Here is a 26,503-nt window from a genome sequence, read left to right as displayed (position 1 = left end):
CCATGCTTCTAACTCATGAAGAAAGCTGAGTGGATTATTATCTGGGAGGTCTGTATATTGTGTTTATTGTGTATTTGATACTGTTGTGGCTATTTGTGATTTCCAAAATTATTGTTTCCGCATGTTGGAAATGAGTTTGTTTTTCAGCCACATTGTATTTTTCTTTGATAAATGCCACAATGCCACCTCCTCTTTTGTTTGGTCTACATAAGTTGTAGGTTTGGTAATTATTTATGTTGTATGCGTAAATTTCTGTGTCGTTTATTGCAACTTCAGTCAGTATTAGCGCATATATGTTTATTATGGTATAATTGAGCTGTGTTATCAACGCAAGCCAGTGTTTTTTATACTTTTTGTGTTTGTGTGTACGATAGTGAAGTTGGTATTGGTGGAAGTGTTGTCTGACCATTTCTTCAAAGAGTCAAAGACCTTGAAGTTTATGTTGTCTGACAGGATATGTTCTCCCATGTTTGAGATCTCCATTATATAGTTTTAAGTGATTTCTAATCTTATTCTTAAGGATGTGAAAAGTTAGTATTTTATATTGGTAGGTTGTGTAAGTCAGATTCACTTGTTTTCAAAAACTTGAAAACTCGAGTGTTTTCATTCTTTCTCATAAATATCTGGGCATGCTTAGTCCACAGGAAAGTGCAGCTTTTCTCTGTTTTTATCTTACTTGCTTGATATGAAAGATTCTTGAAGTATGGAGTCCAGTGTTCCGTTATATAGATTGTTGTTGGGAGTTTCTTATCAGTTAGGATCGTTGTTGTCGGCCTTCTTTTCTTGCTTGCTGCAAGAATGGTCTCTCAGACTTCTGTTGGTAAAACGAATGATGATTGGTGGCGGTCTCTCTTTGTTATTTTGTTGGCCTTGGTTAATAGAGGTGATATCTGTGGTTGCGATTTGAATTCCAATTTCGCTGCCGATCAGTTGCATTATTTTGCTTAAGTCTTCTGTATTTTCTTTCGTTATTCCCTCAATTCGAAGTTCTTTTTTCTTTCTTTTTGTAGCATGTGCTACATTTGACACTTGAGTGTGTTTACTTCTTTCCGCAATTCTTGATTTTCGCGCTGGAGTGTTTCTTGCGTTTCTATCGCTACCGTTAATTTTGAAAATAATAATAAAATAATAATAATAATCGAATAAAATAATAATCATAATAATATTGCCATCCGTTTGTTTTTTATTAATGTGTCTAGAAACGGTAATTTTCTTTCCCTTTCGAGTTCTAAGGTAAACTTGATTTTTTGATGAAATGAGTTTATTGAAGTTAGGAAATCAAATAGTTCTGCTTTACTGTGTTTCCATATGATAAAAATGTCATCGATGTATCTACACCATACTGATGGATTTGGATCCATACGTGACAAGATATCTTTTTTCAAGCTTTTCCATAAATAAATACGCACATGGAGGAGATAGAGGACTACCCATCGCAAGACAGTTGTTTATAAATCTTTCCACTCCATTTGAAGTAATTTGAATCGAGGCAATATCTATAAAGTTGACCAATATCTTGAGTAAATAGACTATCTATGACGCTTATGACTTCATTCACTAGGACATTGGTAAACAAAGATATTACATCTAGTTTAGCAAGAATGGTCGCTTCTGATATTGCGATATTTCTTAGCTTTTCAATGAAATATTGTGCATTTCTGATATGTGTCTGTATAACGAATATGTGCTTTCAGAAGACGAGCGAGATATTTTGATAGTAAGCAAGTAGGGTAATTTATCCCATTCACTATTGGACGAAGAGGTATCCTGGTTTTGTGAACTTTGGAAAACTTTCTTCTTCTGAAAGCACAATATGGATATATATTAAAAAAAGAAACAGAAGGATTTATTCTAGCAGCTGAAGAACAGGCATTACAAACTAATGCAATCAAAGCAAAAATTTTTAACAATAATAACAGCAAATCCAGATTATGCGATCAGAAAGATGAGACTAGAACATCTACTCAGTGCTGCACCAAGATAATTCAAACTGATTATAAATACCGTCATGATCAAGTGGCCGAAATAATTCATTGTCATGTATGCAAAAAATATGGCTTTCCTACTTCTGATAACTGGTGGCAGCTTAAAATAGAGACAGTATTGGGAAACGAAACAGCAAAAATTCTCTGGGACTTTTGAATACAAACTCATCGGCATTTGGAACACAATAGACCTGACATCACAATTATCGAACATCGACAGGCGTGTATTATTGATATCGCAGTACCTAGTGATAGCAACATCAATAACAAAGAACCAAAAAAAAATTTACCAAATATCGAGATCTGGCAATCGAATTTGGGCGGCTGTGGCTTAAACACATCAAAGTCATCCCGATAGTTATCGGTGAGATTTCAAAGAGGCTGTCCAACTATTTACAGCAATTAATCATCAACGAAGTAACCCCATATGCTCTGCAAAAAACAACATTACTTGGAACAGTCCATGCTTGACTGTAACCCATGCATGTTGTAAGAGTCTACTAAAATGGACGCAGGGTTTCCAGAGTTTCACTCGCTCAGGTTTCTTCTGGAATTGTGCTGCCGGTGAAGGGGGGCGTAGATTTCGAGGGGTTTGCTTGAGAGAGCATTTTGAAAATACTCTCCTGGGAGGGTATTTTCCTGCGTGACCAGTGTGGGGCCTTGTCGGTGGACGCCCTTTCCTGGAATATGAGCGGCTCTGCTTGGTGATTTTTATTGCCTACGTAGAGCAATTCGAAGAACGACGGTACGTTGAACGTTGAAGGTTGAAGACGGAAAAGGCCTAAGTTCGATTTTCGTCATGACGGGAGAAATCTTTATATGGACTTTTTCAATTGAAGGTGAGTTAGCCGATCTCATATGGAGGTAGCAGGGTTTTTTCTCCAGGAAACTCGGGTTGTTCATCCCGCATACAGACAAATCGGCCCTTCAGAACACACGCAATTTACAGACAAAAAATACTAGTGGTGATGATGGTGGTTGTGGGCAATAAATGGCGTTGATGTAGGTGATTTGTAGTAGAGGTAACGGAGAATTGTACGGGTGTCATCCTGCCGTGAGTCTTCAGACCCCTTGGGGGTGTCATGAATATTAATAATAACAATATTTTACGACGCTACCTGAGAGACTATTCTTAGATTCTTGGGTGGAATCTAAATTGTTCTGTATCGCCAGTAAAATTGTTGTTAATGATATCTTGTTTTGACTGTGTATCAATTATGTGAATAAAGTAATAATAATAATTTAATCCAGTAATGCATTTTTTCTCGGGGTCTCACTTTAGTGGGTACGGGCGTGGCAAACTCCAGGTACCTGATGCTGGACCATGCCTTACTTCATGTAATATACATATTATTATTATTTTTATTATTATTCATGACACCTCCAAGAAGTCCGAAGACTCATCGCGGGAGGACACCTACAACTGTCTCAACTGATACAACTGTCTCAACCACTACACCGAACCTCTACTACGAATCATCTCCATCAACGCGCCATCTACTGCCCACCTCCACCACTACAACTAGTATTCTATGTCTGTAAATTGCGTGTGTTCTGAAGAGCCGATTTGTTTGTATGCAGGATGAAAAACCCGCAATAATATGTTATAGTATTTGTAGACTGGTTCCTCCTCTTCCTTCCTTGCTTCTTTCTTCTCTTCTTGTTCCCCCCCCCCTCCCCAATGCTATTAGAGTATTCGAGGGCTAGGGGTGAATCTTTCCTATTTTGCTGTGTCATTTCGTCTTATGCACTATTGTGAGGCACCAACCCGTGTGGCCAGCGTGGTGCTATAAAGCCAAATACCTCCCCATGAGGACAATTTAAATGATGAATCCAGTGGGAAAATTACGTACTGGCTCGTCGTTCGCCCAGCATAAAAAGGAACTCATCCTGGATTTAGGCAGAGGGTCTAGGTCTAAAAATACGCTACATTCTCCATTATCTACAATGAGACCATCTACAGTGCTCAATAATAGAAGGATATTAGTAGGAACATATAACTGCAGTTCTCTACGGGATTATAATAGATTGGAAGAACTGATGAAGGAATTCCTTTATCAGTTCCTATCACAGCTTCTTATCTCTGATAGGCCAACAAAGTCCCATATAAAATGGGAGTTTGTGGGCCTATCAGAGATAAGAAGGAAAGAAGAAACTCTTATGCAATTAAAAGATGGACATCTACTCTACCACTGTTAATGTGAAATAAACTCAACTGGTGGTGTAGGAGTCCTAATAAATAAAACACTCATGGACAATTTCCTGTTTGTTAATAAAATAAAATCAAGAACAGCTGAACTAAGTCTCTTCGTAAGTAAAAGATACCAACTGAAAATTATACAAATATATTCCCCAACCATGGACCATCCAGATGAAGAGATAGATGATTTCTATGAAACATTAGAATCCACATTAAATAATTCTAAAGAATTCTACATAATTATAATGGGCGACTATAATGCCAAGATTGGAAGCAAAGGTGGCCATCTGAACTCCATCAGTAAAATTGGATTTTCTTCTGCAAATTAAATAACCTCTTTATTATTAGCAGCATTTTCAAGAAGAAATCAATCGAAAATGGACTTGGAGAAGCCCAAATGGATAAACCTATTGAAATAGGATTTCATCCTCTCAAACAGAAGATATATAATAAATAATGCCGAAGTGCTTAATTAATAGATTCAATATAGGAAGTGACCACAAACTAGTAAGGGCAAAAGTATGGATCATCAAAAGGTGCGAACGGAATAAGCTCATAAGAAAAAAGTCCAATTTAGTGAATCTACAAAACTTCTACCACAATAAAAGCTGTTATAATCACTCAAAAATGAACTAAAAAGTTAAACACAGCTACTTCCATCGATGATGCTAATGAAATCTTAACAAAATCTCTCTTGAATTGTGCACTAGAAATAGAAGGTGTAAAACGGCACCAAAGAGAGAAAATACTAAGATTTAATGAAGAAAAGAAGAGATATGAAAAGAGATTTGAATGAGACATAAAATAGAATATTCGGAAATCAAAGGATGAAATATGAAATTAGATCGCATAATACTAGGAAAGTTAATGCAACAATAGAAAACAATAGTAATATGAAAGTCCTAAGACGAACATTATCAATTGGAACAAAGGAAATCGCTGCTGCAAGAGGAAAAAATGGTGAACTTATAAAAAATAGAGATGCAATAATCAAAAGAATTCAGGAATTTTATACTGAACTCTGTGAAGACAAAGACTGAGACATCCAAGAATCAACTATGGATAACTCGAGTGAGGAAGAATACAATGCAATTGAGAAAGTGGCTTAGCTATGGGGGGTGCGGAGGGGGAGGTCCACCCCGGGAGGCACTTTTGACATGAGACACAATTTTATTTTTCGATGATTCTTCTATTTATGTTAACTTAGTAATTTTATTCCTTAATTAATAATTAGTTTTCAACAACTATACTTACAACTAAAATAAACATAGTATTTTAATTTCTTTCCCTACGTTGTTTTGACTTTTTTGTCATAATTTTGGTGTGTATTGAGAAGGACGGAAAACTCAGGGACCGCCCCAGGCGGTAAAAGCTCTAGCTACACCACTGCCTTGAGATCTTACAAGGTGAAGTGGAAATGGCACTGTGGGAAATGAAGAACGGAAAGGCTCCGGAAGAAGATGGAATTATGGTAGACTTCTTAAAACTGGGAGGAAGTCCTGTCATCAAACAGCTGACTAAACTCTTTAATAAATGCCTAAAACAGAAAATTTCCAAAAAATTGGGACAGTTCACTTCTAACATTAATTTTTAAAAAGGGAAGTAAGGAATAATTAAAAACTACAGACCTCTAAGTCTACTCCCCCACCATATATAAAGTCTTCACAAAAATTATAAATTAGGGTTGATTTATAATTTTATTATAAATTAATACATTAAGTTGAATATTTAGGTTGATAATTAGGTTGAAGATTTGTGGGTTGCAGATATTGGTCGACAGGCGAAGAAGGGGGTAATGATATGATTGAGACATTCAAATTACTGAAGGGTTTCTATAAGATTGATCCAGAAGATATTTTTGAAAATATGACTGGTGGGGGGAGGACTAGGGGCCATGAATGGAAGCTGGGCAAGAGCGTGGTTGTCAAGGGTGTTAGAGCTAGGTTTTTTACTTGGAGAGTAGTGAATGAGTGGAATAAGCTTCCAGAGTCTGTTGTGGATGCTACGACCGTGAATGAGTTCAAGGCAAGGTATGATAGATACTGTGTGAATGTCGACTAGTTGTTCTTGACATGATGTTAGGGCCTCGCTCGATGAGTCTGTCGACTCCTTGGAGTTGCCCGGAACAACAACAACAACAACAACAACAACAACAATAATAATAATAATAATAATAATAATAATAATAATAATAATAATAATAATAATAATAATAATAATAATAGAATAAAATCTAAACTTGAGAGAATGCAATCCTGTGATCAAGCTGGATTTAGGAAGAATTACAATACTTTGAACCATATTCACACATTAAGACAGCTCATTGAAAAGTCATTGAATACAATAAACCCTTATGTATGGCCTATATAGACTACAAAAAGGTATTCGATTCAGTTAAAACATCTGCACCATTAAAGCTCTTGGAACCCAGTGAACTGAGAAACCGCATATTGAACGCTAAAACATATTTACAATAATGCAACTTTTGTAATTAAATTGTATAAAAGCAGGGAAAAGTTTCCACTACAAAACGGCATCCGAGGCGATACCATATCTCCTAAATTATTTACAGCTGCACTAGAGGAAGTCTTTAGAAGTCTTGATTGAGAAAGAAGAAGAATAAGCATAAATGGAAATAGGCTGCATCATCTGAAATTTGCAGATGATGTTGTCCTAAAAGCAGATAACTCTGAAGATCTGGAAGAAATGATAAATCAGCTGAATGAAGCGTCCAGAGCAATTGGGTTAAAAATAAATAGAAAAAAAATAATGATGAATAAATACATAAACCAAAGATCTGCAAAGTTGAAAACCATAAAACAGAACAAGTTACCTCATATGTATAATTGGGCCAATTGTTATCCTTTCAGGATTGCCAAAAAAAAAAAGAGATTGAACGAAGAATTCGCCTTGGATCGATGGCTTATGGGAAAATGAGAGACATATTCAGAAGTGAATCCCTATGAATCTAAAAAGGAAAGCTATCGACCAGTGCATACTTCCTGTCCTAACATACAGGGGAGAAACATCGACTTTAACAGAAGCCCTCAACAAAAAGCTGAGAACATAACAACATCACATGGGGAGAAGTATGCCAAAAATAACATTAAGAGATAGTAAGACAATACCTGGATAAGATCTCAATCAGGATCATGGATTTGTAAAATAGATTAAACAGGCTAAGTGGAGAGGGACTGATTATATTGCCTGATGTAATGATGACAGATGGACTAGAAAAACAACAGAGTGGAGAACCGGATGGAACAAAAACAAAGAGGAAGACCGAGAAGAAGGTGCAGGGATGAACTGGAACAAATTTCAGGAGTGAGATGGATGGGAGAGACAGAAAACCGAGTGGTCTGGAACACCACGGGGGGGGGGAAGACCTTCGTCCAGCAGTGAACAAAACCAAAAGGTTGATGAAGAATGCATTTTATTTCATAATCAATTGTCGAGGCAATTTTAACCCTATGTAACTTTTTGTAGCCTTAGGCCAAACTTGACTGTAGCCAATCAGAGATAGCTTGCCAAAGACTATCGCTAATTTAAAAAGCATCCGGTGAGGAGAGGTAGACAGTTGTCGCCATCTAGCCGTTTCTAACCTAACGCAATATAATATTTTCTGAAATACTGTGGTATACGATCGATCTTCATGAGTTTGATGGATGATAAAGATCGATTAACTTGGAACGGATCAAAGAAAACGTTAGAAAATTTTCTCTAGTCAGCAACTAGAATAGATCTTTAAACGGTCTTCCTTAAGGCAGCCTAGTGCTGGGGATGCAAACGTCTTTTCCACCTGATTACACAGCCCTTTGCTTATTATTATTATTATATATTTAAAATTTTATTTTTTATCAATCTTATAGAATCCATTTAGTAACTATAAGTTTTGAGCTCATTTCTCTTTTCTACTTGTCAACAACTTTTCAACTCACACATCTTCAATCTATTCTCACAGAGAGCATTCCATAGACATGTTCTCATTGCTTCCTCATCCTCAAGAAAACCAGGTGGCTAAATCTATGGATAACATTCAAATCGCACCGCATCATTGCCTTAAAGTGAGACTAGAGGAACTTATTCTAAGACTATTTTTCGACCAGTTCCTGAGTTATTCGATCTCTAGCATGGGCAAGCGGGACTTTTTCTCCCAGAAACTTGAATTTTTCTTCCAGTAAACGCAAGAAAATTCACCGTAAAATCCACACTGTTTTCAGACAGTAAAATAAGGTTAGGATTAGGGACCATGACGTGGCGGCACATGTCAGCCTCGTCTCTTCACCAGTGCCGTGTATGATTAGTGATAGTGTTTGGCCAGATATCTTTGATTGGCTACCGGTGGAGATTAAACTCCCCCTTCAGTCTCCAAACATTAGATAGGGCTGAAATGGTCTCGTTTACCCGCTATAGGGGAATAAAAGGCGTTAGCTGATTTTTTTTAAAGTGAAGCATAATTACTTCCCTATTTGTACTTGTTAATGTGCCCTAAAACATGTAGTCACTTTCTGAGCTATTTTCCAACTTTTACAATATCCCTTGTGATTTTTACCTGTCTACCTCCTATCTTCCCAAAATACTCAGTGAAATGCTTGGTGCTTTTTCAATGCTCGTTGTACCCATACCCGCCAGTGAATTAGAAACTTTTATGCAGATGTACGTAAATAAACGTCACTTTCTCAAGGTATATGCAAAATACTTGGTCACATGTGCCACTACATGTCTTAGATAACTATTTAAGAAAACTGCTGGTAAGTAATCGTCAATACTGTTGATCGAAGGGTAAAACAAAGGATCTTTCAGAGTTCGATAAAGGGCTTATTATGGATATCCGTCTGTCTGGAGCCACGATTTTGAAAACAGCAGAACTGACTGGTTTTTCAAAAGGTGAGCTATCCCGGATGTTTAATCAGCAAACAAAACAAAACAAAAAAAACTTCATTGCTTGCAACTGTGGTCCTAAGACAGTCTGTTAGGAACAAGATCGCTGTCGTCCGAGAAGGCGTGTATGGACAATCAGAATTTCCTGCAAGAAGCAATTGACTGAAGCATTTAATGAAAGGCTGTTCCAGACGCATATCTAGTCGAACTGTGCGCTGGAAAGTCAAGATGATCGGGCTTGATAGTCGCACACCTGTACGTAAAATAACAGTTTTTCTGATTCAGTGGCGCACTTAGGATTTAACCTTGGTGAGGGGCGAGTTGAGTAGACGATTTGAGAATAGACACTACGCATTGCATACGAGCTGTGACTGAGCATCTGCAGTGATCACAAATACATGATACCCGTGATCTCCTCTGGCTCGGCTCGAGCAAACGAAGTAGCGCCCAAGTACTACTTCGTTATCCTTGCGTTCACAGCGGCCAGGATTCCCGAGCGCTCTAGGGTATTCCCACCTTATGTGACCGTTAATTCATAAGTAGCATAGAAATAGAAGACACGACACAGCATAAATTTTTAAAAAAATTAATTTTAATTAGGAAAAGATTTTTTGAAATTTTTTTAGTATTTTTCCTTTTTCTTTTTTTGGGGGTGGGGGGGGGGGGCATTGGCCCTCTCCCCGGGTGCGCCAATGATGGCCGGTATGTGTAGAATCAGATTCAAACCATAATAAGTTAGCCTCTGGAGATAGGAAAGTGGCAGTTATTTCTGCTAATAAATATTCGTTCGGCATTTTTGTGAGCAAATAGGGAATATAAATCCTAGCTAAGGTTGTCTTTTTTACCCCCTTTGGATATTAGGTGATGTGTTATGTTGATGTACTTTGATGAGCCTGTTTTAAATGTTCAAAGTTTATGATTCATTTATTTATTTATTTTTGTAGTTAAATATTGTGAATCAGAAAGTTTACCACGCTCTGTTTATGTCCACTTTCTTCTAAGGAAATGAACAAAAATAGCTTTCTTTATTCAATTCGCTTAAGTTTCGTTGATCGTTCCTTTTCTCAGCTTCTTGTACATATTTCTAACACTCAGAGTTCAGAATTTGTCTTTAAATGTGATGAATTGGATTTGTAACGTCTAAGAATTACTAACCTCTATTAGCTCTCTCCTCAGAAATGTTTACTGATTTCTGAAAATATACTCTCAAGATAGGCTATTCGTGTGTGTATGTGCGTGCGTGGTTGTGTGGCAGCACATCATAAAAACCTCTGGTGATGGCCAGTGTAATATTATGGATAGGCTAGTAATCTGATGATACAAGCGTTCTCAGCTGTTAGACATGAATTTTGATATCTCTGATTACCGCTTCTAGCAACTATAAGACAATTAATTATTACTGTTAAATTAACAGCAGAGCCAGCTGAATGTTGCTCGCGCATTTGGTTCTTTTAATCTCGTTCCCAACGAATTACAACTAATGTTTATAGTTGAAGTCGCATTCGTAACCTGTTCATGAGTGTAATATGTTGTGTTTATGAGTAATGGCTGGAAAGACTAATTTTACAATAGATGATGCTTTTGATACAGAAGAAGATGATACAATTAGAACCTATGGAACTACTACGGAAAGTACACCTTTAAAACCTAAACGAACTGGAACAGCAGTTGAAGATGTTATTGTCAGAATTGATGATCCAGGAAAAGATCGTCGAATTAATAGACTGAAAATAACGGACGATGTAAGTTGTTTATTGCGGGTGTTAAAGCAGAGGAATAAAATGTGTGGTGGTCGCAGATGACATGATTCACGAGATACTTGATGTGTATATATGACTAGTTATATAGATGTATATATAATGGGAGGTTGGGGAAATTTTAAATTATGAAGTGCCCGCAAGATTAAGTAAGTGCGTCTGCACCATGTGCTCTTACGATCCCACTTGATTGCATAATTGCTATTATAGTTTCTGTCTGAACTATATAGAATCACAAGATTCATTATAAAATATTAACTCTCCCTGCGATCGCGGCTTTCCGCACTTTTCTAAACGTCTAGAGGTTTAGAAAAAAATTGTTCCTCTCATATGGCCGATCAATGTACGTATTTTAATATACCTGACAGAACATTTCACATCATTTCTTGGTTATCAAATGGTTTGTTTAAAAATAAACGATTTGGTAATTCATAAGAACTCATACTGGTGAACACAGAAATATTTCGAACTCTTCGGAAGAATGTATAATGCATCTAATTAAAAATAACCAAACTAGTACATAGCTAAACACTTTCCCTTTAGGCTGTAGTTCTCTCTTCCCCCTTTCACATCACTTGATTGACTTATAGCAAATTAGGCACAACCTTAACACTTATTTGATTTTTGTTTTAAATCTCCAACGATCAAATTAGAAACTTTATAGCACTTTAGTGTCATCTGTTTAGTTTACTGGTTTGATGAATTGGTATCTTAATTAAAAGACCAAACCAGTTTTCTTTCTATTTTCGAGTTCAGATGTTACTTGTAAGGTGCTGAAAATTGCATGTTGCTTAAAGATGGCCACAAACATTCATGATAGAGTGGGGTTCATGTTCATAACAAGCAGAGGTGCTACCCACTTGACCAAGTAAACTATTCATTAAATTTTAACTTAGTGGGTTTGCTTTGCAAAATATGTTTATCTTCCTAAAAAGTGATACATTTTGTTTATACTTTATCACTCGATATATTTGTATTAAGTGCAAGAGTTTTGTGCTAGGACTCTGCTAGTGGAATATTCTGTTTTTTCACTTAATGTTTGCAGTTTTGTTCTACAGGTGAACCATTTCCTGTTATTTGTTATTATTTTTGAAAAAGTTTGATTCTTTAGGTAAGTAGAATATATCTCCAAGACCATTCAGTCTTGGCGACTTACCTCCATGACTGTGCTTAGACTTCCCTTGACTGTTAAATTGGGATCAGGATGAATAGTGTTTTTGTGAGAAGTTTGTGTAAAGTCTACAGTTGTCTACTCCTCCTATCCTTCTCATCTGTCCTAGGATGAATGAGAAGGATAGGAGGAGTATTTATATTATTTCTGTAATATCCCAAGGTTATATTGACTTAATTAGACACTTCACATCCATGTAATTATGGACGTATAATTATTATACATGTCAAGACCAGCGCAGAGATTAATGGAGAGAAGCCATCACCTTGAATAATAATTATGCAGATGTAATTATTATGTCAGTATTTATCTTAATTAGTCTTTATCACAAGGCTTTTTTTACAACCACAAGAACATGATTGTGTATGCACACCCACTCAAAGAATCATCCACCCTCTTCCTCATATACATAAACAACCTTTTTTCACTATCCATACATAGTTTTGCTGATGTTAACACTTTTCATTCCTCCTCATTGCTCAAACATCCTGAGTGTTGAGGAGAGAGCTTATGTTAACATAAAACATCGATCTCTATTTGTCCCTCAATGGGAATCTTCTTCTTCTGCAGCTTCTCCCACTTAAGTGGGGTCACTGTTGATGATGAGTCTCCTCCACATCCTCTTGTCTTGGGCTGTCACCACATCCAAGTTCTTCATCCTGAAGTCCTCTTCTACCAGTCCCCTCCATCTCTTCTTTGGCCGCCACACTTCCTCCTTCCTTGCACATCCATCTGCATGACCCTTCTTCCCACATATTCGTCCTCCCTCCTCATCACATGACCAAACCATCTCAACCTTGCCTCCTGTAACTTTGCTCCTACGTTTGTAACTTTCACTGTTCCCCTCAGATAGTCATTTCTCAGACGATCCCTTCTGGTCACACCGCAAATCAACCTAAGCATTCTCATCTCTGCCTTCCATCCTGCTGATGTTATTTTTCCTCAGGGCCACAGTTTCTATAGCATATGCCATAGCTGGCCTCACTACTGTCCTATAGATTTTTAATCTATAGGACAGTAGTGCACCCTCTTATTGCATAACACTCCAGCCATCTCTCTCTCTCCAGTTCCTCCAACCTGCTTGTATCCTGCATCCCACCTCTTTCTCAGCTCCTCCATCTTCTTCCACTGTTGAACCTAAGTATCTAAAGTCCCTCACCTTCCTGATGACATTTCCTTCCAGCTCCAGATCTGTCTCCTGACTGCCGCCCACTGTGCAACACATATACTCTGTCTTACTTCTGCTCAGTCTCATACCTCTCTCTTCCAGTACTTTTCTCCATCATTCCAGTTTAGTACCCGCTTCTTCTCTTGAATCTAGACACAGCAAGATGTCATCTGCATACAACATTGTCCAAGGTGCATCTTCTCTCACCTCCTCCGTCACCACCTCCATCACAATGTTAAACAGAAACGGACTTAATGCTGACCCTTGATGCAAGCTAACTGTTACTTGAAAACTTTCTGTCTGTCCCAGACAGCTCCGAGCACTTGTCTTCACATTTCTGTACATCTCCCGCACCAACCTGACATATTTCTCCGGAACCTTCTTCTCCCTCAGACACCTCCAGACTTCTTGCCTTGGCGCTCTATCGTATGCTTTCTCCAGATAATAAATGTCAGATGTTGCTCCCGTTGTTTCTCTCGAAACTTTTCCATGATCTGCCATAACCCAACTCAATCTTCCATCAAAAACCCTTTCTAGGATTTTCATTGCGTGGGACATCAACTTTATTCCTCTGTAATATTTACAGTCTTGGGCATCCCCTTTACCCTTGTAGATGGGGACAAGAGTACTCTCCCTCCATTCCTCGGGTATATTTTCCTGTTGGCAAACTTTCATGAACAGGTCCCACAGCAGGTCAATTCCCTCTTCCCCCAGTGCCTTCCATGCCTCCACTGGAATCCTGTCGGGGCCCACCGATTTTCCATTCCTCATCCTCTTCATGGCCTCCGTCACTTCCACTCTACTGATTTTCTGCACCATCCCCTCAGAAGGCTGCCCATCTTCTCTGTGAGTCCTTGCATTTTCCTCATTCAAAAGTCCCTCAAAGTATATTCTCCATCTGTTTCTTATGTCCACATTCCTCCATAATACTCTTCCTTCAGTGTCTTTGATCTGCCTCACATGTAAGATTTCCTTTGCTGCTTTATTTCTACATTTCGCCAGTTGGTAAATTTTTCTCTGTCCTTCCTTTGTTTCTAATTGATCATACAGATCTTGATATGCCATGGCCTGTGCCACTCTCTTTGCTTCTTGCTTTCTCTCTCTGTACACCTCTCTGTCCTCTTCCACTCTTGACTCATCCCACTTCTGCTTTGTCTTCCTCTTAGCTGTCACTGCCACTTGTACATTATTATTCCATCACCAACCCTCCTGCTCTCTAATGTTTCCGGATGTCTCACCAAGCACCTCGATTGCACAGCTCAGGATTACTTTTGAATTATGTTTCCACCAATCTTGTACACTTTCCAGTCCATCTGAAATCCTCTCTAACACCCTCTCCCTAAAATGATTCCTCACACTCTCTTCTTTTAACCGAAACCACTTAATTGTCTTTATCCCATGGCTTCCAGAGGTTCTTATTCGATCTTATTTTAAAGTCTGTGCACAGCAGTCGATGTTGCTGTGCTACTTGATCTGTTGGAATTACTTTACAATTTGTCACAACCTTAAGATGTTTTCTTCTAGTCAATTTGTGAACTGTTGTTACCACTCCTAAATGTTATCAAATGTTCTTCCCTCTTGTAGAAAAATGAGTTCACAATTGCCAGATCAAATGCTACTGCAAAGTCCACAACCCTCTCTCCTTCCTGGTTCATCATTCCCACTCCATGGCCACCATGCACCCTTTCACAGTCTCTATTCTGTCTCTCTATGTGTCCGTTCAAGTCTCCTATGACAATCACATCTCTTTTTCTTCCAGTTCCCTCATTTCTTCATCAAACACGTTCCAGAATCCATCTTTCTCCTCTGCTGTACAGCCAACTTGCGGGACATATGCACATAATACGACCACCCGCTCTTCTCCAAGACCCAGTTTCATTCGCATGATCATGTCGTTCCTTCTACCCACTTCCAGTACTTTGCCCTTCATTCTGCCACACACCACAATTCCTACACCATTTCTTCCCTTGTTATTCGCTCCAGAGTAGAACAATTTATATCCATCTCCCAGTTCCTTTGCCTTTCCCCCCTTCCACCTTGTCACCAGCAGACACAAAATGTCCAACTTCCTCTTCCTCATCATGCCTGCCACCTCTCTTCCCGTTCCAGTCATGCATCCAACATTCAGTGTTCCCACTCGCAACATCCTCCACCTGCTGGGCTCGCTTCTTTAACCGCACCCTCCCTTGATGTGGTAGCCCTCGTCCACTTCTCGCAACTGTAGGGCAATGTGGCTGCGCATCGCTTGAGGGGTATGCCCTAGCCCTTATATCATTTTCTCTTTGACTCATAACCTAGCTAGAGCTGGCAGTGAAGTTTTACGACCGGATGCCCTTTCTGACATCAACCTTCGCCATTTATCCGGGCTTTTGACCGGCACCTATTGAGGCTAGCTTGCCTCCTTTGGTGGCAATGGGTATTACAACTAATTGCCTGTAGTGCCTTCAAAACATTAGTTTTGGAAGCACTACAGGCAATTAGTTGTAAATGAAAAAATTTGGAGGGATAGGATAATAGGAATATTTTTTTGATTGTGAGCCAATCAAAATGTTGATAATAGAATAGAAATTGTTGGAAAAAACAGTGAATGATAAAGGTGATTAGGTGATTGTTGTGACAGTGTACATCATTTTATTGATGATTTTTTCAGGATATTTTATTGTATAGAAACAAATTTTCCTAGGAGGGAAAAGAGTTGAAGAATTGAACATAACCCATAATATATGTGGTAATATCCCATCCAGTTCCACAGCCTTATTAACATCATGGTTACCCAATATGCTAAATGCTTCCCATTCTTGATGAAATACTCATTGAACATTTTCACTATATCTTCAGCAGTTGACTCATGTTTCATCTCTAGCAACCAAAGTCCATCTTTTATATTCACCTTTCCTTCTACTAGCTGGGATTTGTCAGTTTCTCTTTTCTCCCTGTCCTCATCACATTCCTTGCCTGCACCTTATATTTCTCATGTTGCTGAAGGTACCCTGTTCTTTATAGTCCTCTCTATAACATCCTCTTTCTCAAAAGCTGCTGCATAATTCCATGATTCACCACTACTTTATTTATCAACTTAACCTTAGGAATACAATCTAACTTTGCTGTAAGGAAATAATTCTGGACCAAGTCCCATGTACTTCTGATTTCTCTCCCCTTCAACTGATCAAGCCATTGCACATCACCAATCTGTTTACTTAATTTATCATAGTCCTTACTCTCTAACTCCACACATCTCTCCTATTCCATGGCCAACCTGGTTGGCTGCATGGTTAGCATATATCTGCTCTCCAGCCAAATGGCTGTGGGTTCGAATCCCACCAAGGGCATGGATGTTTGTGATTGTCCTACTAACTAATTACCATATGTACTGCTGTGCCCTGGTGCAACGTGACCTTTTGATGTCTTTGCACTATTAAAAAAAAATCAAATCAAAATCAATCCTATTCCATGAAGCTTATACCTGCCTAGCCACTCATGTAAAAACCACTTGATCACTCTCACCAGTTGGTTGCATCGTGGTGACATCTGTTATTATCACTGTATGAGATATTAAATCTAACACTTGAGTCCCACGTGTTGATTCAGTACATGCTGCATAAGTTCTCACATAATATTCTGAGAAGTTTTTATATTGCCTAAATAACCTTTGATTGCTTTTTTGGTGCCCTTTTCTCCATTTTTAAGCTTTCATCTTATTCTATATGCTTTCTTTTTTTTTCTTTTTTTTTTTTTGATGTAGTACTGTCATATCTTGGTTAAAAATTGTGCCTAAACAGCGAAATGTTTTATTTGTTCTACGCATTCTCTATTCAGGATACTGTTGATGTTTTCAGTTCCTACCTAATTTCATAGTCTTCTATTGCTTACTTTCATACCAAATTCATTACAGTAGTTATACAATTTAGGACATCAAGTAGACTTGTACTGGATTTTCAGGAGTATAACATAATCACAGCATGGTGGACTTGGGAAGATAAAGAGGCAGTCAAGGAAAAGAATAAAGTATATCAAAAGTTACTGGCAAGTAAGTCAGTTTGTGCTCATTGAAAATACAGATGAAAATGTAAGCATGCGAAGTCCTGTGTAAAACTAGCTGAACTAAATCCATGGGAAGACTTTGGTAAGAACATAGAAAATAAATATCAAGACGGTGGCAAAATATTCTGGAGGCTGTGAAAAAGCTTAGAAATAGATGAAAGAGTATTGTGAAAGGAATTGGAGACAGTACAGATGACATGAAAACATGAAGATATTGTATGTCTTGAGTAATTACATTGAAAAAATATTTTTTACCACTGTGTTGCCACTGGTTTTCTACCACAGTAGTAGAAAACATTCAAGAAGAATGTAATCTGGAGTATGTATCAATACCTGTGGTAGAAAAGCCATCAAAAACCTGAAATGTGGAAAGGCAGCTGAAGTGGATGATCTTCAACCAGAAGTTGGTAAAGATTATATTGAGATTATGATTATGGGATTTCAATTATGAGGATAGATGTTGTGGATTATAGACTCTTGTAAACAGGAGAAAGAGGGGGTAATATGATAGATGTCTATAAACTTCTGAATGTATAAATGTTATGTTATATGAAATTTTTCATTATATCTAAGGTGGGAAGAGAACATGGGGCATCCATGGAAGTTAAGTTTGTTTGCAGTTAAGAAAGGGCAAGAAAGAGCAAGGTTTTTCTCTCATAGAGTAGTGAGTGGAGTAGTTTGCCTTCAGAGGTAGTGAGTGCATCTAGTGTGAATGAATTTGAGTGAAGATATGACAGCTGGTTTGGGTGATGTATAGCCACCCTCAATGAATCCTTGTCTCTCTGGAGGTCTCAAATGATAATACTATAAAAATAAAAAAATGCTGAAATATGGAGGTATGAAAGTTTTACAGTAGCTGTACTTCATAATTCAGAAAGCCTGGTCGTTGGGGGGGGGGGGGTGCATATTCTAGATTATCGGTTCCCAACTGGTGGTACGCATATCCCCGGGAGTACGTGCTGGGCCATTCAGAGGTGCACGAAAAATAATCAGTAATTTTGTTCAGTGCCTATCTTAATTACATTAAGATAGGCACTGAACAAAAGTGTCAGTTTCTAAAAACAAGGGTACAATTTATAGAAATGGGTTTATAGGCACTGAACAAAAGTGTCAGTTTTTAAAAACAAGGATACAATTTATAGAAATGGGTTGAAAAGGAGTACACAAGTGGAAAAAGTTTGGGAACCACTGTTCTAGATGATTGGAGTAGAGCCCTCATAGTACCATCTATAAAAAGGGAAATAAAATTAAATGTGAGAATTACAGAGGAATTTCACTACTGAGTGTTTTTGTGATGATTATGCAAACATACTTGAGAAATATACTTATGAAAGAATTAAACCAGGTTTATTTTTTTTAATAGAAAAAATTAAAAAATATAAACACAAATGGATAGAAAACACGTTGAAAGACTGAAAACAGAAAGATTATCAAAACAAGACTAAAATTGCAAACCATTAGGAAAAAGAAAACCAGGACGTCCTCTTAAGAGATTCAACGATGACTACTAAGGCCGGACTGTTCTAGATGATTGGAGTAGAGCCCTCATAGTACCCATCTATAAAAAGGGAAATAAAATTAAATGTGAGAATTACAGAGGAATTTCACTACTGAGTGTTTTTGTAATGATTTATGCAAATATACTTGAGAAATATACTTATGAAAGAATTAAACCAGGTTTATTTTTTTTAATAGAAAAAATTAAAAAATATAACGCAAATGGATGAAACACGTTGAAAGACTGAAAACAGAAAGATTACCAAAACATGCCTAATATTACAAACCATTAGGGGAAAAAAAAAAAAAAACCAGGACGCCCTCTTAAAAGATTCAATGATGATTTCTAAGGCCGGAACAGGCCACTCTAGGCCCTAAATCCTTGATAGGCATGATGATGCTTGAGAAAGGGCTAAGAAAAATTGTGAAAGGAAAGCTTGGTGAAGATAAAACTGAATTCAGACAAAATAGAGGTTGTCAAGATCAGATTTTCACTTTAAGACAAATAGTTGAGAAATATTGGGAACATAACAAGGATTTATTTTAAGTTTTGTAGATTTGGAAAGGCATATTACAGTGGGCTAAGAGGAAAGCTGTTCAAAACATTACAATGATATGGTGTAGATGAGGCATTATATAGAGCAGTACAGTCTCTATTTGAGTTGTAAGTCAGTAATTAGAATTGGAGATACAGGAAGATGGGTTTGATATTAAATCAGGTGTGCAACAAGGGTATACATTATCTTCACTTTTATTCAATATCTGTATTGATTGCATAATGAAGGAAAAAAATTGGATTAAACTTGATATTATAATTGATGATGTTAATCTCAGTTCCTTACTTTATGCAGATGATGTTATACTTCAAACACAATGAAAATAGGCATAAACACATTAAAAATATCAACTGTATCCTGAATGGAGAACCTATAGAACAAGTAAAACATTTAAGTTATTTATGTACAGTTCCTAACAAATATGGCAAAAGACAACAGAATTAGTAAAGCTGGTATTGTAGGAAGTTAGCTGATAACATTTTATATGGAATAAGAGAAAAATTAGTCAAAACACTACAAATACAAGACAGTTTTCAAACCAGTTTTAACTTATTGATCCGAGAGCTTGGTTAGAAATAAAAGACATGATCAAAGGCTGGAAACCACAGATATGAGATTTCTGAGAAAGATTAAGAGAGTGAACAGATAGCATCAATGGAAGTATCAAATTAAAAATTAGGATATTAGGAAAGAATTTGCCATTGTTAGCATAACTAATCTTAGGTAGTATGGTTACTTAAATACAAAGTGAAAGGAAAGATTAACAAAAAAATATAGTCTTTGGCAGGCAAAGAACCAGAGGAAGACCAAGATATACATGGATTAATACAGTAAAAAGTGTCTTAGAAACAAATTTAAGATCAGATGATGTTGGAGTCTTGACAGATAATGTATTGATTTAGAAGAAAATTGTTAATCAGAAGTTAGTAATGATGTAACTTTTTGTGTTACTATCATATCATGCATTCTCTGAGAGTACAAATCAGGAATTTGATGATGATGACATTATCTGCAGAAAGTAAATAGCCGAGATTAATATCTCCAATTTCGAAATCATGTTTAATGCCACATATAGAGGATAAATGATAGTGGCAATAATGTATCTGATTTAATGTCATTGACCATCTTAAATATTTAAATATTTTATTCAGGCCTCCATGGAGTCAAAAGACTCATTGTGGGAGGTCCCCCCCAAGTACACAAAGTCCGTCAAGACCCATCGAGGGGAAACCTCGATGGGTCTTGACGGACTTTGTGTACTTAAGAAACACAAAGTCTATCATACCACTCCTTAAACTCATTGACCGTTCTTGCTCCCACCACTCCATCAGGCAATGCATTCCACGGTTCAACCACCCTCCACACAAAGAAACCACTCCTCACCCTCTTGTTCACAGTTTCCTTTCGTAACTTCTAGGGATGGCCTCTTGTCATCACTCCTTCCCGCTTTCACTTGTTCAACCAAGCGAAAGAACTCCCCAGTGTCAACCCTGTAACCACCTCTCAACAGTTTAAAAGTCTCAATCATATCACCTCTCCTTCTATCCACCAAACTCTTGCAGTCCACATTCCCTCAGCTAATCCTCATAACTATGCTTGTACAGTCCTGAAACCATCTTTGTCATCCGTCTCTTTGTATCCTTTCCATAGTTAATTTATCCCCTTCAAATCCTGGGGACCAAATCTGAGAACAATAGTCCAAGTGTGGTCTGATCAGAGACTTATACAACGTAATGATAACCCTCTTATCTCTGCAGGTCAGTGTCCTTCTCATAATTGCAGCAATCCTCTGTGTTACCTTCACCACCTTTGCAATATGTCCCCTAAACTTCAGGTTTCTATCAATCATCAACCCCAGATCTCTTGTTTCCCCTACTTCCTCCAGTATAACTCCTCCTCCCATAGAGTATGCAGCATCCCATTGATGTTGCCCAAACCTCAAGACCTTACATTTTGCTACATTAAACTGACACCCCCATTCATTTGTCCATCTATCTAGCTTATTTAAATCCTCTTGCAGGGCTACCACATCTGCACTATTACTAATAATCCTTCCCAGCTTCGCATCATCCGCAAACAACTGAATATCCCCTTGCAATCCACTGGCAGTGTCATTGATATAAAGGTTAAACAATATAGGTCCTAGTACTGAGTCCTGTGGGATCCCGCTTGTAACCCTCTGATACCTATCAGACAGCCAATCCTGAATCCAGTTGACCAATCTGACATCCAGACCCATGCTTCAACTTAAATATCAGCTTATCATGTGGCACCCTGTCAAATGCCTTCGCTAAGTCTAAGAAAATTGCAGTATATGCCTTTCCCTCATCTAATGTTCTTGTAACTTTATTATAAAAGGCTATATATTGCTAAAACAAGAGTGCCCTTTCATTAATCCATGTTGACTCTCACAGATAACATTACCCTCATCTGCCCAATGCTGTATACGGTCCATCACTACTTTCTCCAAGATCTTAACAACTACTGATGACACACACAGACTGGCCTATAATTAGACACTTCCAGTTTGTTACCACCCTTATGCAATGGCACTATCTTACCTTCCTGCCATTCCCTGGGCACCTTTGCCGAAGCCAGACTTTCATTGAAAAGCCAGGTTAAAGGCACTGTCAGTTCCCTAGCACATTCTCTCAAAACTTGTGGTGAAATACCATCCAGTCCCACAGCTTTACTGACATTCAGAGTACTCAGTATCTGAAACACACTCTCCTCCTGTACCTCTAAACCTCAAACCAGCCCTATCCCTCTAGCATTAAAACTGACTCCTCTAGGATGAAATACTCCAATAAAGTGTTCATTGAACAATTCCACTATGTCCTCTGCATCAGTCACTCTATTCCCATTTTTATCCCGCGATATCATTCTTCCGCAATCATTTCTCCTCCTACTGACCACATAGCTAAAAAAATTCCCTACAATTTCCTTTGGATCGTAGGACGAATCTCTAGTCATATTCCAGTTTTGCCTTCCTTTCCATACTAGTCACTCTCCTGGCCTGTGTCTTATATATATATTCTTCATGCATCTGATCCTCACCTGTCTCCTTATATCTCTTCCATAGCCTCTTTTTCGCATGCAATTCCTGTTTAATATTGTTTGTCATCCACTTTACTCCAAATTACGTCCTCTTCTTCACTCGTGGTATACAACTTACCATTGCTGCTAACAAATATTCTTTCACAATTTCCCACGCACTAATGATATCCTGGCCTTCCAATTCCTCCCTCCATGAAACCGAAGTTGACATGTAAGACTGTTATAATCACCTGCATTATAATTCCACATAAGTTCCCGTCTCTTTGATACTCCTGCATTTTCCAAGTCAAAACCATATGGTCACTCTCTCCAACTGGTGGGAGAGATGTCAACTCAGTTATTATCAACTCTTCTGATGCTATAATCAAATCCAAAACTCTTGAACCTCTTGTTCCCTCTGTTACATTTTGCCTAAGACATTTGTCCCTCAAGAATTCTAGAAATTCCATTCCCCTATTGCTACATGCATCTTCCTCTCTCCAATTTATACTACTGTAGTTAAAATCTCCCATAACAATCATTCTTCTTGCACTTGCCAAACTTAGCTGTCTAAACATCTCCTGGTCCCCATCCTCTGTGCTCCTGGGTCTGTAGCAACACCCCACTAAATATCCTGTCTTGCCTACCTCTACCTAACACCATACGCTCTCAAAATCATTTGTCTCACTTCCTTCCAAAGCCTCCACTCTTAGAGGACATAGGTCATCACTTATCATAAGCAGTACCCCACCACCACCACACTTTTCCCTCCTATCCTGACGAAAAATGCTATACCCAGCGACTTCTATTCCTGTTGTTATATCCTCTTCTGTCAACCACGTCTCAGTGATCCCAATAATTTTTGGCCAGGCTGATGCTATCTGCACCAACAATTCCTCTCCCTTATTTCGGATACTCCTGGCATTAGTATAAAGCATATAAATGCCAATGTTTCTATACCCAGCATTATCCCTTCTAGACTCCACTGGGTCAGTGTTACCTGACATCGTCTCCCTTCTCCCAAGTATCCATTCCCACAAGAGGCCACCCCTGCTATCATCCTCCCTGGGACACACTGACTCTTTCAGAACAGCAATCTCTCCAGATGCCTAAGTCCTTCCTCATTCAAATGTAAATGGTCTCTCGCATACAATTCCTCTCTTTCCTCAAACGCACTCCAAGCATCCACATATACCCAGTCCTCTCTTGTCACACATTCTCGCTATTATGCCATTCAATATCACTGCTCTTCTGCTCAGCTCATCATTATCATACCTAGGCAACACGCACACTATTTTTCCTCTCTCTGTCTTCTTTCATACAGTCTCAAGCAAAAATCTCATATCTTTCGCTGCCTGACTTACGTTACCACTCAAGTCATTCGTTCCTACAATCACAATCATCTCATCCACCCTTTCACCTCTCTTGATTGCCATAGCCACCCTTTCTATTGTTCCTCCTGGCAAACACTCCTCACGCATCCTATCTTGAACACCACGGATCATTGAGTCGCCATACATTATACCTCTTACCATTCCCCCTCTCCTATTGTTACCATTCTCTCCTCTTCTTTCATTCCCATAGGTCTCTCTCATTCCCTCTCCTCTACTGCTATTCTCTCTTCTAGCATTCCCATACCTCTCTCTCCTACTGTTTCCATTCTCTCCTCTTCTAGCACTCCCATACATCTCTCTCATTCCCTCTCTCTTACTGTTTCCATTTTCTCCACTTCTAGCACTTCCATATCCCTCTCTCATTCTGTCTCTCCTACTGTTTTCATCCTCTCGTCTTCTAGCATTCCCATACCTCTCTCTCATTCTGTCTCTCCTACTGTTTCCATCCTCTCGTCTTCTGGCATACCTCTCTCTCATTCCATCTCTCCTACCGTTTCCATTCTCTCCTCTTCTAGCACTTCCATATCTCTCTCTCATTCTGTCTCTCCTACTGTTTCCATCCTCTCGCCTGCTAGCATTCCTCTCTCTCATTCCCTCTCTTCTACTGTTTCCATTCTCTCCTCTTCTAGCACCCCCATACCTCTCACTCATACTCCCTAAATTCTCTCTCTCCTACTCTGATTCGCCTTGCATTTATCTCTTCCATTCTCCTAATCTTATCGGTCAGTCACTCTTAATCTAAATTCACTCTCCCAAACAAAACCATCTCCTAAACTTTCACAGTCACTCACACCTTCCACACTATCAACTATTATTTTCTCATTCATATATATCTTTTTTTCATTCTCTCCTATCACACACTTGTCTTCATACATTCATTCCTCGTTCCTATAGTAACAAAGTCAGATATCGATATTTCTAATGCACTTATTTCCTCCAACTGCCTGCATTTTGCGCACATACGCTCTCTGCTCTCTTTCACAAGCCACATATCTAATTCCCGAGACGCATACATGCCGCAAGTACTGCATGCCACAAAGTCCCTTATGATATTGCCTTTAAATATTTTCCATGTATTTGCTCAGCATGATGTCCCATTTACACCTTATAAGTGAGACCATAAAAAAATTAAGAAATTTTACAATCCTGGAATATAAAACTAATTTACCACTACACAGTCTTGTCATAAATACTGTTATAACTTCCATACACTCCTGCACTGCTCACAGAATTGTTCTGAAAATTTTGTTAGTGGCTCTGTGCACAGCTAACATTTGCATGTTTATCAGTAGAGAGAGAGTTGTCTAGCTGTATGGGTTAATAAGCAGTGGAGAGAACTGTGTAGCTGTAGTAGCACTTCACAAGGTTTGAATGCAGCCACCAGAGCTGTTATTTTCAACATGCTAAAAATACTTGGGATCAGTAGGATGTTTGTATCATTGGACTATTAACTGTTATAACTATACAGAAGACATAAAATATCTGACTGCCAAAGAACAGGTTGACCATGTTGCATTAGGACAGCTTGTAAGGGCTGTAATGGCATGCATCTGCCTTAATCTTGTGAGAATGTAGAAAGTGATATCGTGAGAGAGATGAACATTTCACAGAGAACGATGTCACATATACTGAATGATGACCTGGGGGTGAGAGCCTATCGTTTTTCTGCTGGACACTTCCTAACATTACAGCTTATGTAGTAGAAGGTAATAAAATCAAAGGCACTTCTCCAGCAGCATGCAAACAACAGACATAGAAATATCCTCTTCACAGATGAGAAGAATTTATTTCACTATTGAAGGGTTGTTTAAGTGCCTAAATGATATGCCATCCAGGACATATTTCCTGATGAAATGCCTAGGATGGTTGCACAGCATGTACCATAGCACCCAAGATTCAGAGAGGTCATCACCTTGCATCAGTGATGGTTTGGCAGGGGTGACCGTGTGTGTGTGTGGGGGGGGGGTATCCAAGTTGCATTTCTGCAAGAAAGGGATCAAAACCTCTGTTAAAACACTGTGCTGGAACTTGTGGTATGGCCCTGAACAACACCTTGTTTCCTGGTGGGCAGTGGACCGTCTGACATGACTCAGTTTCTGCATGCAAGGGAAGGACCACACAACATTGGTTGGAGGCAAATGTGCATGATTGCACATCACCATCTGATTGGCCATCTGGAAGTCCTGATCTGAATCAAATTGTAGTTGGAGCTTGAGAGAGGTAGCCTGCAAAAAATGACACCTCAGCATTGCCAGCCAGAAGGTGGATTTGAAACAAGCAGTGGCAGTGTTTCCATCTGATGTTGTGCATTCTGCCATTGATATGTGGCCTTACAAGACTTCAGGTGTGTGAAGGCAAAACGAGGATATTTTGAGCATTGAGTGCTGCTTTATGCACTTTATACATGTAGTTTGCTGAAAGCAAAGCTGTGAATGATTTACTGATAGATTAATGGTTTTTATGTGCAATCGAAGTTGTAACTATTTATAATTAGACTAGATATAAGTAAATATAAGCAATAGCAAACTGCCAAAAATACTATATGGATATAAAATAAATGGAAAAAGAAGAATGGAAGACCAAGAAAGCGATGCCATGAGAACGGAACGGGCCACTTGTCCTATAATCCATAATAGGAAGAGGACACCATATGACACCATATAATAGTGTTTTAAACTGCTTTTCTCTTGAACCCTATCATGTGCCTTTTCCAAGATCTACAAAACTTAATTATAGATCCTTGTCATATTTCTATGATTTCTCACCTATATGCCTTAAAGTCAAAATCTGATTCTATCAACCTTTATTTGGCCAGC

The 26,503-nt window shown here is 38.4% G+C and overlaps 1 protein-coding gene across 1 annotated transcript in view; it reads left to right on the top strand.

The window, feature by feature from the left end:
- The first annotated feature begins 10,409 nt into the window (after nucleotides 1-10,409).
- The window catches only part of LOC150107812 (transmembrane protein 134), a 135,537-nt gene continuing 119,443 nt past the window's right edge, over nucleotides 10,410-26,503 (top strand). The window contains exon 1 of the mRNA XM_090391574.1: nucleotides 10,410-10,808. Within this exon, the coding sequence (XP_090247700.1) occupies nucleotides 10,611-10,808 (198 nt within the window). The 5' untranslated portion in view covers nucleotides 10,410-10,610. The remainder of the gene's footprint in view (nucleotides 10,809-26,503) is intronic.

The sequence above is a fragment of the Typopeltis vanoorti genome, chromosome 4 (genome assembly GCF_054136105.1).
Source record: "Typopeltis vanoorti isolate ZY-2024b chromosome 4, IOZ_Tvanoo_1.0, whole genome shotgun sequence".
In the NCBI taxonomy this organism is placed as follows: domain Eukaryota; kingdom Metazoa; phylum Arthropoda; class Arachnida; order Uropygi; family Thelyphonidae; genus Typopeltis; species Typopeltis vanoorti.
This window is presented reverse-complemented; position numbering and strand designations above follow the sequence as displayed.